Source organism: Anastrepha obliqua, chromosome 5, assembly GCF_027943255.1.
Source record: "Anastrepha obliqua isolate idAnaObli1 chromosome 5, idAnaObli1_1.0, whole genome shotgun sequence".
NCBI classification, from domain to species: domain Eukaryota; kingdom Metazoa; phylum Arthropoda; class Insecta; order Diptera; family Tephritidae; genus Anastrepha; species Anastrepha obliqua.
Window position 1 is genome coordinate 76528195 of NC_072896.1, and position 17450 is coordinate 76545644.

Sequence of the window (17450 nt, forward strand, 5' to 3'; positions counted from 1 at the left end):
GGGTTGGTGCGTGATTACCATTCGGAATTCACAGAGAAAACGTTGGTTCGAATCTCGGTGAAACACCAAAATTAAGAAAAACATTTTTCTAATAGCGGTCGCCCCTCGACAGGCAATGGCAAACCTCCGAGTATATTTCTGCCATGAAAAAGCTCCTCATAAAAATATATGCCGTTCGGAGTCGGCTTGATATTGTAGGTCCCTCCATTTGTGGAACAAAATCAAGCCGCACACCACAACCATAAATAGGAGGAGGAGCTCGGCCAAACCCCCAAAAAGGGTGTACGCGCGAATTATGTATATAGATATGTGCATTTAGAAGCTACAATTTGACTCCATCTTTCAGGCAGCATACGGTTTTCACTGACGAAAAATTCGAGTTGTTTTGACTTGGTCCATTCATTGAGCTGGTTTGCGATGCTCTCGTAAGAAGTTAATCGTTCTCCAATAAGGGCTGACTGCATTGATCGGAACAGATTGTAATCCGAAGGCGCAATGTCTAGAAAATATGGCGAGTGGGGCAAGATTTCCCAAATCAGTCCCTCTAAATATTTCTGCACCGATTTAGCAACATGGGGTCTGGCGTTCTCATACAATAAAATCAGTTTGACATGTCTACCGTCCCATTCCGGCCACTTTTCTTTGAGAGCTCAGAGCTCGATTGATACGCATTAGCTGTAGTCGGTAACGATGTCCAGTGATGGTTTCAGATGGTTTAACGAGCTCATAGTTGGTGACACCCTTTTGATACCACCAGATGCACAACATAACCTGGAACGCATGAATATTTTTGTTCGCTGTAGATGGGCCTGGTTCATGTGGCAGGCGCCAACTTTTTCGACGCTTAGGGTTATCATAATGGATCAATTTTTCACGGTCAGTGACGATGCGATGCAGAAAAGCTTTTCTTTTCTACCAGCATCTGACACGTCACTCTTCTTCAGTTGATGTGGCACCCAGTTACTTGCTTTCTGGGCCATTCCCATCACGTGCAAAAGTTTACCGACGGTTGATCTGTTAACAACCAACTCTTTAGACATGGGTTCGACATGCGTCTTCATCCAATATATGTTGTAGTTGAGTATCTTCGAATTTTTTGGTGCCCCTTCGGGATCTTTATCACTAACGTCGAAATTACCACTTTGGAAGCATCGAAAGAACTCTTTACAAGTTGTATTTGATGAAACGTGGTAACCGTAAATATTGATGAATATACGTCGCGTTGAAGCTGCACTTTTCTTTAAAAGGTAATAATGAAGCGTGACATCCCGCAAATGCTGTTTTTCGGGACGAACGTAGACATTTTTGAAGTCAGATAAAAATTTTTTATTATTCAAACATTCCAATTCTTACACAACTTCGTGGCTGTTTTCCTGCAAGCCAAATGTGAACTCTGTTTTTATAAGTTCATATACTATCGTATTCTATCTTAAAGTATAACTACAAAGCATAAATATTTATTTCAGTATACTAATTTGCTGAACCCTTCAATAATTCAGGAGACCCGGTGTTTCTCCAAATTGAGTTTCTTGAGGTTTTCCGCCAGATTTACTTGAACGAGTCCGTGAACCGTTATAATAAGTGGCAATATGAATATCTTTCTAATTTTTCTCTGCCGCTTGCTGTCAACATAGGAGTATTTGCTCGGTTTTTGAGGGCTTTTGTTCAATGGAACACCAATGTCTATGACAATCAAATGCGGTGTACTCATTTTTATTTACTACAAATATTTTTATTATTCTTGTGGTATTCGTAAGGATTGTTCTGTCGTAATAGAGAGGAATTTTGTTGTCCTTATGCGCTGGTTCTGGATCTTATCTGTAATAGGCTGTGTTCTCACGGTACAAATCACAAGTCGTAGGTGTAAAATTTTTACAACGTCTTGTGGTGTAGTTTAAGTCAAAAATAGTTTGTTAACACAGCACCCAGGCAAAACATGGTTCAGGGTTTCGCCACGGCCGCCTCGTGCATCTATTCGGCCTTTCCATAGAAGTAATTTCAACGTTTCAGGATCAGCTGGTCTTGCAGTGCTCCGATGTCAATTGTACCTCTCCCTCCTTCTTTCCTAGACAATGCAAATCTTAACACGAGTTTTTAGGATGATGGCATCTATGTTTTGTCATTATTGTTAGCATCATGCATTCCAAGTTATTCAGTGTAAAGGTTGACCACTTTACTATACGAAATGACAGGCACTGCATTGTTCCTACATTTTTATTTTGCATTCCCCAAGTTACTTATAAAATTCGCCCTTTTCCATTTCCTTAATGGTCAACATTTGGAACTTTGCTCTTTACAATTTATATTTTTTGGCATTTATTAAATCCTATAGGCATTCGGATGACTTTAGAGAAGCTAATTACGCATTCTAGCAATTTTTTCAAGTGTTTTTCTTTGCCAGCTTATAGCTTTAGGTCATCTACATAAAATAGTTAGCTGATTGTAAACTTTCTCATATCGCCATATTTTAACCCATATCCATGGTCCGTTTTCTTAAGTATGTCGCTGACGGCTTACTTACAATCGCAGCCAAGAGTGTATAACAGAGTCGTAATCAATCTATGCTGCATACAGGTTTCGATTTTGCTTTTTCACCTGCCCTATAACTACTTGATCTATAATTAGCTGCTCCTTGTAACCCTTTTTATTCTTTCGTAAGTATGCCGTTCGGTTGAGCTTGGTCGTAAATCAAGTTCGATATGCATGATGTAAGAATCTGATAGATTACGGTAAACAAGTAATGGGCCTATATGCTGCCGGACTGCTAGTTTCTTCGCCTTTATGAATTAAACACGTTGTGGCTAGTGTGAGGAAATTTGGTACTTCTTCAGCCGCCTATTTTTTACGTTTTATTTTCTAATTTTTACTTTTTATATTTTCTTTTTTATTTTTATGTGTACGAAGTGTATTCAAAAAATAAGGTGGATTTTCATTTTGCTCCAAAAATATTCATTTATGCATCAATTTCTATTATTTCTCCCTCAAAGTAGTCCCTATCAGATATAATACTCTTGCGCCAGTGTTTTTTTTCCAATCCTGGAAGCAGTTCTGGTATGCACTTTTTGGTATGTCTTTGAGCTCTCTCGCAAAACGCCGTCCTTTCATGGGCCTCTTCAAACTTGATAGTTGAGACATGGTAACGGTGTTGTTTTTGGCCAAATAATCTCTCATTAGCAAAGATGAGTGAGAAGGATTATTATGATGCAAAATCTATGAATTTTTTCGCACAATTCCGATCGTTTTTTTCGTATTGCTTTTTACGTCGTTATTTACCATACGACCTTGTGGTAAGAACTCCTGACGCACTACGCCATGATAATCGAAGAAATCAGTGAGCAAAACCTTGACATTTGATCGAACTTGGCGTGCTTTTTTTAGTCTTGGCACTCCTGAATTCTTCCATTGGGACGATTCGTCATCAGTTATGAGCGATGCTCATGCAACGTTGTTTTTGGTCAACGCTTCGTGCCCAAAATTGCCGAGAAGATTGCATGCCATGAGCCAACCGATGTGCCGACACCCTCAGAAGCATTTCTAATTGTGATTCCATTATAATTTCCTTCCCTTTCTCAAGATTTTCGCCGAGAGCGAGCGTCGCCATTCACATCTCCTCGACTTTCTGTGAAAAGCTTGTAAACAGTTTTTTGAGTCAGAGTATTCTCACCGAATGATACTGTCAACACTTGAAGCCTTTTTGAGCACTTAATTCTATTTTTTACACAAAATTTTATACAACTTCTTTGATCCATTTTTTCGGTAGCAGAAAACCACCGAAGACGCAAGACACTTGTCTTATTTATGCCTCTCACAAAGAAACAAAAAATGCTATATTGCTAAAACCGTGAACATATCCTTGAAACGAGTGTACCAACATAAAAAAAATAATAATAATCGAAAGTCGAATGTACGTAGCCCTAGATATTTCAAAATCCACCTTATATTTTGAACACACCTCGTATGTGAAGTTTCATTTGATAAGCCAATTTAGTATCTGTAGTTTTAATATCTTTACTGGTAAAACAATAAATTCTGAATACTTTTGTAATCTTGTAGACCAACTCAGTTTGCAAAAGAAAAAGTTCTTTTTCATCTGGACAATGCACTGTGTCACTAGAGCATTCCGTCAATGGCTAAAATCCATGAATTAAAGTTCGAATTTTTAGAGCATCCACCGTATTCACCAGATTTGCCGCTAGAAATCTCGTTGAAACAATGTATTGCTGTTCAGGGAGACTATACCGAATAATAAAGTGTACTTTAAACCATAAAATTGTGTTTTTCTTATCGAACCGCAAAACTTATTGAACAACTTAGTATGTAGTATTAATGACTTAGTTTTGTGTGTTTTAGATTATTTAGTTTTAGGTATTTAGCTTAGCGAATTAATATCTATAATCGATTATGTCGGTTCAAGTTGACTGCCTAAACTCTACTCCCATATGCTCTGCTTTTTGCCTCTGTCAGTATCCTTTTCATTTCGATCGCTGTTTCTTCTATTCTTACTTGTACAGGGAACACTGCTTAGTGACAGTATTTGGCCGGCTATAAACACGGATCGTTCCGACTACGTTATGCCTGTTATTAATTTCATGTTTCTAGTTGATTAAAAATTAATTTTAATAATTCAAAAAAATCCTAATTAAATATTACTAGAGACATTTTTTGCACCACCTCATTTATTGGCAACACTTGCGCACCGAAGTCAACCAGCCAGCAACCACAAAAACATGAACAAAACATTTGCTGCTGCAGCTGATTGTGGTTACGGTCAATATGTGTACACATTCATGCAGTATCGCCAAGTGTAGGGTCTTTCAAGCTTAAGAGTGGTTTTTTTTCAATAAACAATTCAGCACATATTTTAAATGGGAACTCTTTTGGCTCAATTTAACGGCGGGGAAGAAAGTGAATTGGTTATTTTATACTTTGTATTAGGGGGCGCTAAATTAATCCACCTATCGGAAGATTTATAAAGTTTGCAAACGGCGTCATGCATTACGCAAGCATACAAACAATGGAGCGCGTAAAGGCCAAAATAAATATTTCCATCCCTCAAAATCCTTTTTTTTTATTTAGTAAAAAAGTGATTGACAAACAAACTTAATGATGATTAATTTTGCGTTTTTTCCATTTTTCGAAGCACTTCAAAAAATAGTTTTTTATATCTTGTTTAGCGCCTCTTTCGATGCTGTCTTTATCTCGTCGATCATAGCGTAGCGTCGTCCTTTCATGGGCCTCTTCAGTTTCGGGAACAAGCAAACGTCACAGGGGCCCAGAACTGGTGAATACGGTGGCTGTGGCATCATTTGTGGCTATTTTTGGCCAAAAAGTCGCGCACAAGCATTGATGTGTGAGCAGGAGCGTTATCGTGATGCAAGAGCCAATTTTTGTTCTTTGTTCTGGCGGGTTGCTTCGCAAAATGCGCATAACTTGCAGGTAATATTCCTTATTGACCGTTTTACCCTGTGGCAAGAACTCATGGTGCACAACGCCCCTGCAATCGAAGAAAACGGTAAGCAAAACTTTTACATTCGACCGAACTTGGCGCGCTTTTTTCGGTATTGGTTCGTGCGGTAGCTTCCATTGAGTTGGTTGAGCTTTGTTTCCACGTCATAACCATAAACCCACGATTCGTGACCAGTTATGACCCTCTGGAGCAAGTTTGGGTCGTCTCTGACAGAGTCCAACATCTCATTAGCAATGTTCATGCGATGCTGCTTTTGATCGAAATTGAGCAGTTTTGGTACGAAGTTTGCTGCGACCTGTCTTATGCCCAAATCATTGAAAAAAATCGAATGGCACGATCCAATCGATATGTCTAGGTCCTCAGTAACTTCCCTAACGTTGATTTGACGATTGGCCAATACCATTTTCTTCACTTCATCAATTTTTTCATCTGTTGTTGAAGTGCTCGGGCGTTCGGCACGCTTTTCGTCGTTCACATCTTCTTGGCCTTCTGAGTACATTTTGCACCACCGATAAGCGTTGCTTTGGTCCAAAGTAGCTTCTCCGTATGACACAGTCAACATTCGTTTTTCACACAAAATGTGATACAGGCTCTTTGATTCGTCTTTTTGAATAGGTAAAATCGAAGATAAGCCGGATCACGTGCAAGGAAAGCAGCTGTCAGCTAATTAACTGAACATTCAAAATGGCCGAACTCGTCGGCATGAGTGAGAGACATGAGTACCAACATATCGCCACAAAAAATCGAAATTCGAATATACGTAACCTGCGAAAATTCAAAATTCGCGACACTTTTTGAACACACCTCGAATAAGACCAAAAATAGCCGTAATTGGGTGAAATGTAGTAAATGTATAGGTTCATCATTTTTGTAATAGATTTTAATTATTTTTCTAAGACTTTCTCATGCATTTGTCTCTCTAATGTATTTTTATTAAATTGTGGGAGTCTGCTGAGCTTTCCTGAAAAAACCAAAAAAAAATTATCAAGAAAGGATTGTGAGCTTGAAAAACCCTGTACATATGTGTGCATATAAACACAGAGCACAGTAGAGAATTTCGAAGCTCGCGGTTATTCGCGTGGTTGAGTATGTATGGCTGAGTGTACCCACGCTGCCACTGCATGCAAATTGTTTACTCTCACGTATTGCATTTGCCGATTTGTATTTTGCATATTTGTTTTATTTAGTTGCTTTTGTTTTCGCTCGCTCATTTGCGAATTTATTCTGCATACAAATGTGTTATTACCGAATAAAAGTAAAATGAAATTCAATTTAATTCCGCTTACAATTTTTGCCAATATATTGAAGTTTCTGATTGGTTTAGTTTGTAAGCTCGAGCAGTTTACGCTTAAAGCAAATGGGTTTAACTAAAAATGTGTTGAATAATTGTGCGTAACAGTTTCTGGTGGTGTTCTTGACAAAATTATACTCTAAAGGGATTTGACGGCAAGCGAAGTGAATGGTGAATAGCTGCATTGATTATTTAGGACTGGGCTTGGATTAGAACTAAACAAATTTATCGAAATGTTCTGCCTTCTAAGCACTAAGCTTATTAATATAGATTGAAAATAGCTGCTGTAGCCAAATGCTTTTGTGCATGACTATCATTCGGTAGCAGCCAGGTTCGAAACCCACTGTGTCCATGAAACACCAAAAGTCCTAATAGAGTGTGACAATGTAAGTTAACACCGGCTACGTGTTTATCCACGAAGCCTTGCAAATTCCAGAAGAAGCTATCATTTGTTTTTCCAACTAAATTGAAATCAACAACAAGCACAGCTATCCGAAGATTACGATAGTTAACACCGGCTACGTGTTCATCCACAAAAGCTTACAAATTTCAGAGGAAGCTAACTCTTCTTTTTCCAACTAAATTTAAAGTAATATGAAACTGCACCTGCTTTTGAGCTGCTACAATAACAAGATGTGCTACGTCAATATCAAGGGCAGCTACCCACACACTATTCCCACAAGAAATGCTGACGATAAGTCTGCTACCATACAAAACATTTAAACAAACAAAACAACATGTTGAATTGCATCAAATAACTGTGGCAATAGCGGATGCGCTGGCAGAGGCAATGACGGCAGCGCAGCAACAGAGCAGGGTAGAATAAACATTATAATTGTCTTCATAATAACTAATTTAAAATTGTAAAATCACTTTCCCGGCAGACTGGCAACGTGAAGCATCACAACTCGGCAACTCCTAATAATAGGAGGAATAAAAATTAATTGAAACTTTATAAAAGTTTTTTATTTAACCGATAGAGGTAAACTTGCACTCAATAAACGGGCGACTCATAATCAGGTCTCACTGATTTGGGTACCAGGACATGAGGGACACAAAGGAAACGACAAGGCAGACTTTTACCAAAAAAGGGGTAGAAGGGCTATTTATTGGAACAACCCCATTTTTCGGCTTTAACAAAAATAATATAAAACAGGAAAACAAAAAATGGATCCAAACAAAAACCAAGGAATACTGGAACGGCCTTAATCACTCCAAAAAGGTTTTGAACTTCAATGCCAACAGTGCAAAGTCTGCTTTAACCCTAGGTCACTAACACTTACAGGCCAGTACAAGATCATGCAGGTTCTGTTGTGATGAATAGGAGTCTATGGAACACTTAATCACGAACTGTGAGGCATTAGGCCACTGGAGACACAGAATGCTGGGCTCGTACCTACTAGAGGAGGAAGACCCACAATTGCTACCTTCTAAGGAGCTCGTTCGATTCCTCGGTATACTAAATAATTATAATTAAGTAACTAGGGGCGCACAATAGATCAATCTGGGCCTCAGCCTAACCCGTTCAACCATTACCATTACCCACACCAAAAGATGGAAAAGGTTGTTTCTAAGAGCGGTCGGCCATTGAAAGGCAATGACAAACCTCAGAATGTATGCCATAAAGAAGCTCCTCATAAAAAAACAGCTCTTGTTCGGAGGGGGTATGAAACTCTAGAACTCCATTTTTGGAAGGACATCAAGACGCACACCACGAACAGGAGGAGGAGCTTGACCAAACACCCTATTATATAAATCCATATAGCTGCGTAGCCTTAGCATACTGATTTCTATTACAACGGGCACTACCTTATAGGCTGATGCGACGTGACTTCTGAAAAAACTGTTTAAACGAAGAAGAGAAAGAGACGATTCCGCACCTTCTGAGCAGGACAGTGCTCTATCTAGACAAAGGTTCACCACTTTTGGCAGACAATTTTTTTTAGTGAATTGGAAGATCTCAGCATTGTGAAAAAAGGATCTTCTAACATTTTAGAAAAGTGCAGACTGGTTTTCGGAGAGATAAGGGCAAGGACAAAGATGCCCACTATGATCCGGAGTGTGTCCCATAATGGATAACCATTATGCTGCCGTTGAGACTGATCTAAGCTTTAGAGTACTTATTTTTTATATTTATTAAGTTTTCATTGCGACTTTTTGAATAATATTTAAAACTAACGAGCAACAATGTAGTGCCTTGCATAAAACAAATTAGTATTAGGATATTCTACTTAAATAGTAGTAATAGTTCGTAGCGCTTTTACCGAGACTTATTTAAACAAAAAAACAATGAATATATCAATAAGTTTATCAATTATCCTTTCGTCCAACCTGTAGATGCCGTTACACCTCTTTGTTATAGAAGGTAAGGCTCTTGATACGGTTTGACAGGGTGCAGAAGAGATGGTCAGAACAGGGAGCAGAAGATCGGTCGGTGCAAGGCCCGGAGAATACGGCGGATATTGAAGGTCCTCTCATTCGAGATCTTGGAGTGCGGTTTTGACGACTTGTGCAATATTAGGCCTGGCGTTGTTGTGAAGGAGTGTGGTTTGACCATATCGATCAGGTTTTTCAGTCGAATAGCTTCATTCTCGCGGTGTAGCTGGACAATTATTTTCGAGCATTTCCCTGTTTACCATGCGCTCCCAGTCCCACCACCCACTTTCTGCTTTGCATTATATTGTTGTAGAGGCACCATTTCTCATCTTCCGTGTCGTTTCGGTACAAAAAGCGCTGCTTACGACCGCGTGTTGCTCGATGTCGGACGAGATTTCGAGAAGCAATTTTAGGTGACTTTCTTTGTTTTTTTCGTTGAGCTCGTGACGCACCAAAGCTCCCAATTTTTTGGTAGATCCCATTGAATGAAGGTGATTGAGAATGGTTTTATGATCGCAGTTCATTTTTTCCGCCAATTCATGACTGGTTTGGTGGCCCTTTTCCTTCAAAAGTGATTTGAGATGATCCTCATCGAATTCAGAAGGCCTTCCGCTGCGGGATGTGTCATCGGCGTCAAAGCCATTTTTGAACTTTGCAAACCATTTCCGTGCTGTAGACTCGTCTATGATACCTCCTTCTTCATACACGTCGCAAATGAGTCGAGCTGCTTCGGCAGCTTTTTGACCTCGATAAAAAGCAAAGAAGAGCTGGTGTCAAAAAAGTCGATTTTTGCCTCCTGAGTATTCGATTTCTAAGCCTCAGAACTAATAAAAAATTAAATAACTCAAAAATACAATTAACATATTAGGGCAGGCCATGTAAAATTTGCTTTTTGAATCGGCTATAAACAAAAAACTAATCAATATTTTTTCAAACTTTCTTTTTTATTTTGAAGATTGAACATTGCCATTTATGAATAAAAAATAATATCGTTGAAATGACTGCCACGACTGGCTTTACAGTAGGCCATTCGATCAACCCAATTTTTAAGCACATTTTCGATTGTTTGGGCTCCAATTTCATGAATGGCAAGTTCGATTTCGTGTTTTAAAGCATCAACCGTCTCTGGATGGTTCGCATAGCATTTGTCCTTAACGGCTTCCCACAAAAAAATAGTCCAACAGCTCCGAGGCGGCCAATTGATATCGGAATTTCGGCTGATTATTCGGTTTTCGAAAACGGTAGCCAAAAGTTCGAGTGTAACTTTGGCAGTGTGACAAGTTGCGCCGTCCTGTTGAAACCAAATGTCGTCCATGTCATCCTCTTCAATTTTTGGAAACAACTCGTTGAGCATGTCACGGTAACGCTCGCCATTTACTGTAACCGCGGCTACTCGCTCATTTTCGAAAAAAAGGCCCGATGATGCCGCCAGACCAAAAACCGCACCAAATAGTGACTCGTTGTGGATGCATTTGCTTCTCTACAGTAACGTGTGGATTTTCTGAGCCCCAAATCCGACAATTTTGGTTATTGACGTAACCACCGATGTGAAAATCAGAAAAGAAGAAGAATACTCACCACTTTGGAAATAGGTTTTCAAGATTTTCCAATTTTGTTCAAGCGTATAGCGTCCCATTCCGTAAATGTCAAACCTTTAAGTAAATTATGAACATATTTGACATGTCATTTGTGTTACCATTCTAAAAAAAATAGGTGGTTCAAAAAGCAAACGCTATATTGCCCACCCTGTAGTTTTGTAGACCAGAAAGGGTTCTATCGAATGAATACCTACTCACCCAAATAGCAAATAAAATTTAAAAACGCTATGAACTTAATCCCTAACCAGTTTTTTTATGTGCAATGAACTTCTTAACAAAAACTTCAGACACAAATTCTGAAGTCGTTTATACACGTATATTGCTTTCTATCCCTTCTACCGGAGTCCATTGCCAAAACCGTGTTATTTTGTTGTGTTGTACAGTGTAATAAAAATTATTTTTTTAACAATATTACTTACAATCCAATAGTGTGTTTCAGCACGTTCTCTCACATTAACTTTCATTTCACGTTAATATCGTGTGTCACAGAGTTAATCTGGAAAGATAATAAAATAAATAATAACAAATTAAATTCGTGTCTGTGACAAATTTTTACATTTAATATAAGAATTTGTTGCTTAACTATAATGTATGCCACTACGGCTTCGTAAGGAACTTATAAAAGAGTTTAAGCTTTACATCGTAATACATCGTTTGTTTTTTAGCCGCATGAGAGCTATCGATATTGAGAACCATGGTTTGACAGTTGAGAATATTAAACTGTGTTCAAATTTCTGTCAGTAAGGGTTGGAAAATTCTCATGAATCGCATGAAAGTGTTGAAGACGACACCGCAATATCGATATTCTCAACTTTCCGGCCTTTGTTGTTCGACTATGTGTAAAATTTTACTTAGGGATCTTGGCCTATAAAATCCAGCTCGTGCAGGAATTGAAGCCTAATGAGCATCGCTTGCGTTGCTGTTTCGCTGATTAGGCTCATTTAGATTTATTATTCAGATTTATTGGACAAAGTAGTCAAGAATTGGACTGGTCATATGGACCATGTAACTTTTACCCACGGTGGACACAGGTATGCCGTTATAGTATTCAAAAAATAAATGCCATGCAATTAGCTACTCGATTATAACAATATTTCTATTTTGTGATATAACGTTCTAAAGCTCTTAAAAAACCTAAACTGTACGTGCTTGCATTGCATATTCTGTAACTATAACCAATTTTTTACTGTTACACTTATCATTTATCATTTGCTGGAATCCAATTTTACCAGTTACTATTTTTGTGGTATTAGATATAAAAATGATTCTGAGTTTAAAGCAGCTGTTCCTATACATGCATGTGTAAGTTGTTGTAGGTTTCTGCATGAGTACAATTCAGTGAGTTCCGGCCCGACGTCCGTTGTGGGAATGAAACTTCAAAGGCAGATAAATTTGTATCCAACGGCTGCTCTTGCTGGGCTTGGCATGCAATGACAAGTCACCAATATACTGTGCAACATAGAAGCTTCACATAAAAACTATCTGCCACACGCAGGTGACATAAAAATGTACGGAAATTGAAGTTTAGGAACACAAATCGACTAAATGTTTCGATACCATCAACTGAATGGAAGCGTATTCCTTTCAAGGCAATGTTTCATTGATCGAAACAAGTGGCAAGGAGAATGAGAAATCATTGGGCTATTCGGCAGGCTAGGTAACAATCTCGGTCGCTATGTCCTAATAGGTTTTAACGGCTTGCGCAAGATGTGTTCGAGCCTTGATGAAAAGTCAAGTAGCATATCTGGATGTCCAACCCGATCGTTTCTGGTTCCAAGAACGCTTCAATTTAATGAATTTTTGTTAACACCGTTGCCGATTACTAATTTTATCCAGTTTAATCCAGCAGCTCATAACATACCACACTCTTTTGGTCCCATCAGATACACCAATTCACCTTCGAACCATGAATATTCTGCTTTGGAGTCGATGCGTCGAGTTGGTCAGGGTTCACATATGATTTTCTATATTTGCGGTTTTCAAATAAATTTTTCGTACCTAGTAACGATACGCTGTTCTCCATAAGCCGCATACAGCATTCAGCGACTTTCATGTTTCTTCAAATGAAAACAAAAAATGAAAGCCTCCGGCTAATGGAATTTTGTAGGCAGAAAAGTTGACATAAGAAGTCGGAGGTTAAAAAAATATGACTAAATGGGGTTTCCATAACTTAACGGTGACGCTTGAACATATTATTGCCTGAACTCTTATAATTCTAATGGGCCCAGGTAACTGGACTCCTGCCTGGAGAATCAGTTGGCAGCCCTCGCACCAAAATTGGATGCGGTAAGCCAATCACCGACCAATCTTAATTTGAGGCCCAATTCGAGTTGAACAAATATAAGTACGAGTATATGGGTCACGAAAACTGTCGACTACTTTTTAAATTTTTTCGATACTTCAAAACAAAAAAAATGTTTTAAACTTAATAAAAAAATAGGACAAATAATCAAGCAATAGTGGGGTGGGATGTATAACAAAGATAATCAAGGATTCGTACGTCATCAAACATTAAAAAAAATTTAAGCTTAAAATTTAAATAATCATCTGACCCGACGCAAATATTTATTTACTTATTTAATGATCTAAAAATGGAGTATTTTTACAGACTGTGAAAAATACAATAGATTAATGTTAAACAATTCAATCAATAATAAATTAAGCTAATAATTTATTTATTTCATTTTAATGCAGAAAATCTACATTTTCTTACAGTCTACAGAGAAATAATATTAGAGAATACTTAGAACCTAGTTTAGCAATTCATTTAGTAACATTTTGAAGTGGTACTTTGTGAAAGAAAAATCTAAGCCAATATTATTGCAAACCGAATTAATTCTTTCTTAGTCCTAGAAATTGCAGCATGCAAAACATAATTAGTTCAGACCATCCCTAATCAGAAAATATCATGATTACGTAAACTTCGCTAAAGAAAATCGAAATTATCAGATCGAAAACGAAAGTGAGGGACAGAAAAGTACTTCTAATATCCAACTTTTATAAGATGGAGTGGAGCCAGTGCCTACTTATATGACAATAATAAAAAGGACTATAAATAAGGTGGCCTATTCCAGCATTGAACGTACAAGAAAGGTATAGAATGGAAATGTCATTAAAGACAATTATAAAAAGTTGGGACTCAGTACACTTCCTTGGGGTATACCAGAGGACGAAGTAAAAGAAATAAATGACGCACCATCAACATTAACAACACATTTCCGAGGAGAGATGAAATTTAATCCATTTTAAAAGAGTGGAATGAAATGATTTATATTTATTTTATTTATTGTATAAAAAAAACTAAATTTTGGCAGTACCAGCCTACGTAGATCGTATTATTTTTTGTGTAAATATCGGTGTTATAAATGCTGCCATATTCTTCCAATAAAAGTTGCCTAGAGTTTATTAAGTAGAAAATATTTATGTTATATTTTATGTTATAGCACAATTTTCAGAATAGGGTATAAATTTTAATTCTACATTATTATATTTATATATTTATTATATCTTATTATGTATTAAGATTTTTTTCGAAGGAAACAACTACACACCGCTACACATCTTACAGGCTAGTGTTAGTAGATTTGGCAGATTTGCAGTTTCTTAATATGCGACTATGTGATATTACTCCAGGCTGGACGGGCATATAATATTATTGGCTTAAATATATATAAATACCTGTAAATTATTAGTTTGTTTTCATCGCTTAAGCCTGAGCGTTTATTTATTATTTATATTACGTGATCGCAAAAATACACTTTTTTATCAAAAATCACCCCAAGATATCGTACGGTATTGGCTCATGGGATATCATTACTACCGAGTTTCAAACCTAGCTTCTTTTTCTAGTAAACCAGGCAGCTTGCGTCTTATCAATCTTTACTTTTATTTTTTAAGTACACAAATAGTCTGGCATGTTTTGTAGCGCATCCTGAAGTTTGGTTACGATTTCATTACCGAACCCATGCGAATAAAATAAGTCAATGTCGTCTGCATACATAGCATTTGAACAATTGGCCAATTTGGGAAAATCAGGCAATAAAAATGCACAATAAAGGACCTGCCTATCATAATTTTCTAAAAAGCTATTGATGGAAACATATTTACCTAACAAAAGGGCTTCTGTATAATTTAGAGGTATATCATATGAAGTCTTTTTTCGAAAGTATGATTTTCGACTTAGGCTATTACATCTTTTATTTGGTGCTCGGTTGCCCCTGTTGCCATTTGTGGGGTGTGTCTTGGCGTTTTTTTACAATTATAGGAAGCTGCGGTTTTATGCCGTATACTAAAAACTTTCTCCCACACAAGCCAACACTTTTCCGTACACGGCGTATACGCAACATTTACGGGTATATGACTTTTACTGCTGACATTGAAAATGTAATCACTGAATTATATGCCTAACGAATTCCAAATGTTGTCCTCGAGAAAAAAGAAAACACAAGAACCATAAAACCATGTATACACGAATTATGGTGTGAATAATAATGAAACCAAGTGCAATGAAGATGAAAAAAAAACACACAGAAAAAGCTAAATATACACAAACCACAACCAAGAAATCAAAACAAAAAATTTACATGCAAATTGTTGTATATACGTATATACGTATAACGTATATTGTTGATGTTGTATGTACATGTATAAAAGCGTTTCACAGTATACATGTGCATTTGTTTGTACACGAAAGTGTAGGCGAATTTCGGTGCGGTGCTGCACTGGCTGGTGTTTTGCTACTTACAAGCTTTGCAAAGGCCGATTTTGGACTTTCATAGGAAATTATATGTGCATACCTACATATATACTTGCTACCCACAATATGATAATAAATATTTTTTTTTTTACTGACAACATTAAAACAACTTATCTGCTATTTAGAGTCGAGTTATTGTTATTGTACTGGTCGTCGCCAATGAACTCTGGCAATGTGAGGGCATCAAGGCTTGGCGTCAGCAACTCTATTGGTCTTTACATTGTCTCGAAGTTGTGTTTTTGAGTGTCACTTAAAGTTAGTTCATGTGCGTGTTATGAAAAATTTTGAGTTCTTTTCGAGTTAGTTCGTAAGTGGTTTAAGTGTCAGAAGGCGGTGATGAGTTGAAGAAATGAAGTGGTCATAAAAATAAAAGTGCATCAAGGTTACAATGCACACCTTACTCATAGCTTAAAGCATATAAAAAAATGGCGATACTTCAATAATTATTCTGCATATTTTTGTAGTATTTGCGTTCAGAAAGTTTAAATTTAAGTGCTTTTGGGTAATATGCTAAGTATTATATGTAAAGCGATTATTCGCTATACATTTTTTTATCATCATTTTACTGCTTTCATCTTTCAATCTAAGATTTTCTTGGTCACACTTACTTCGCCGATTAAACAACGTCATTTGCACATCAAAGACCCAAAATTTAATTTTCATTACAAAAGTTGGAGAAATTGTAATACATATTTGACAGCATTACTCGAGGCAGAATAAAATAATCAAAAAAAAAAGAAGTAAAATTCACAAATACTCAATTTAGTGGCAAATAAAAAATTGAGGAGGATGAGAAAAGCGACATCATAAAAATACATTTTTCAGCAGAAATTCGCAAGTAGTGGAATATGAAAGTGATGCAATACCGAGACAGGCAAGTTGTGTAGGAGTAAAATTTGCGGTTATAAATCGTGTCAAGGCAGTTGGGCAGCTGAAGTTGAAAAATCACAAATTTCACAGAAAATAAGGAAATGAATGCTCGATTCAGTTGGGTGGAAAGAGGCGTATGAATTTGCAAGTACAGAGACAAAATATGAAAAATATTGGGATAAGAAAGGGTATTGAGGTTTTTGCATACTAATGCGAATCATTGAAATGAAATTGAGTTGTAGGAAACTTAGATGGAAAAGTGTGAATGTAAAATAAATATTTATCATCAGTGAACAAACTAATTTTGTACTGACTACACATAAACCTAGTAATAAAAACAATATTTCATATTTTGTGAGAAAATGAGGTGATAATTTCAATAATTCCATTAAGTTTTCCAAGAGCTTGACTGATTGGTGCTTTGATAGCATTGTTGGATTTAGCTGTAAATAAGTAGATTAAGCTAGTACAACGCCGGTTCCTAGTAGAGATATTGAGAGGTATTCTACTTTGTTGAATAAATGGCTTCCCATGTGAGAGCCCACTTCGATAAAATATCAAATTCATCCATAGTGATGCCATACAGAGGAAAAACAGAGGGGGAAAATCGAACAGGGGGAGGAAAGAAGAAGGTCCTTTAGTTCATCAACTCCCTAGGTTGATGACCAAATGTTGACTCATTACACTGATGAAATTGACCAGCTGTTTGATATTTAAACGCGCAATATCCGCAGATATAGCAAAAAAGTGAGAGCCCGATGAGAGCAGGGCGGCTGAGAAGAAGGGGCTGAGATGATTCCATTTCATCCAGATTTTGCTAAAAGGACTTGAAACATCCCAAGTTTCATCGAATGGACACCTAACAGACAATGCCCGGTAAGGAGACACACCAAATTCGAGATCTGTGGCTTTGTTAGCCTTAGAAGTTCCTTCGTGCGCCCTCGACCTATTCTCGGTCAGAAGAATCTCGCGATTTTGTATGTTTATGCACAAACCCAACGCTCACTGAGGCATATCTTTCCAGGAGCAGACTATAGGTTCTCAAAGGAACCACACTTCTCTCATTTCGTGATGAAAATGTTTCGAGGGTCT

General features: G+C 37.4%; 1 protein-coding gene across 5 annotated transcripts in view; it reads right to left on the reverse strand.

The window, feature by feature from the left end:
• LOC129249318 (slowpoke-binding protein) overlaps nucleotides 1-17450 on the reverse strand; it is a 199131-nt gene that overhangs the window by 94061 nt on the left and 87620 nt on the right. For 3 of the 5 annotated variants that reach the window (XM_054889053.1, XM_054889052.1, XM_054889056.1), the window contains exon 1: nucleotides 11152-11160. Coding sequence is in view for 2 of the 5 variants with exons in the window: in XM_054889054.1 (XP_054745029.1) it covers nucleotides 11152-11196 (45 nt within the window). In the remaining 3 variants the exon portion in view is untranslated. Of the gene's footprint in view, nucleotides 1-11151; nucleotides 11229-17450 lie in introns of those variants that run through there. The other 2 variants (XM_054889054.1, XM_054889055.1) reach the window with 1 other exon arrangement.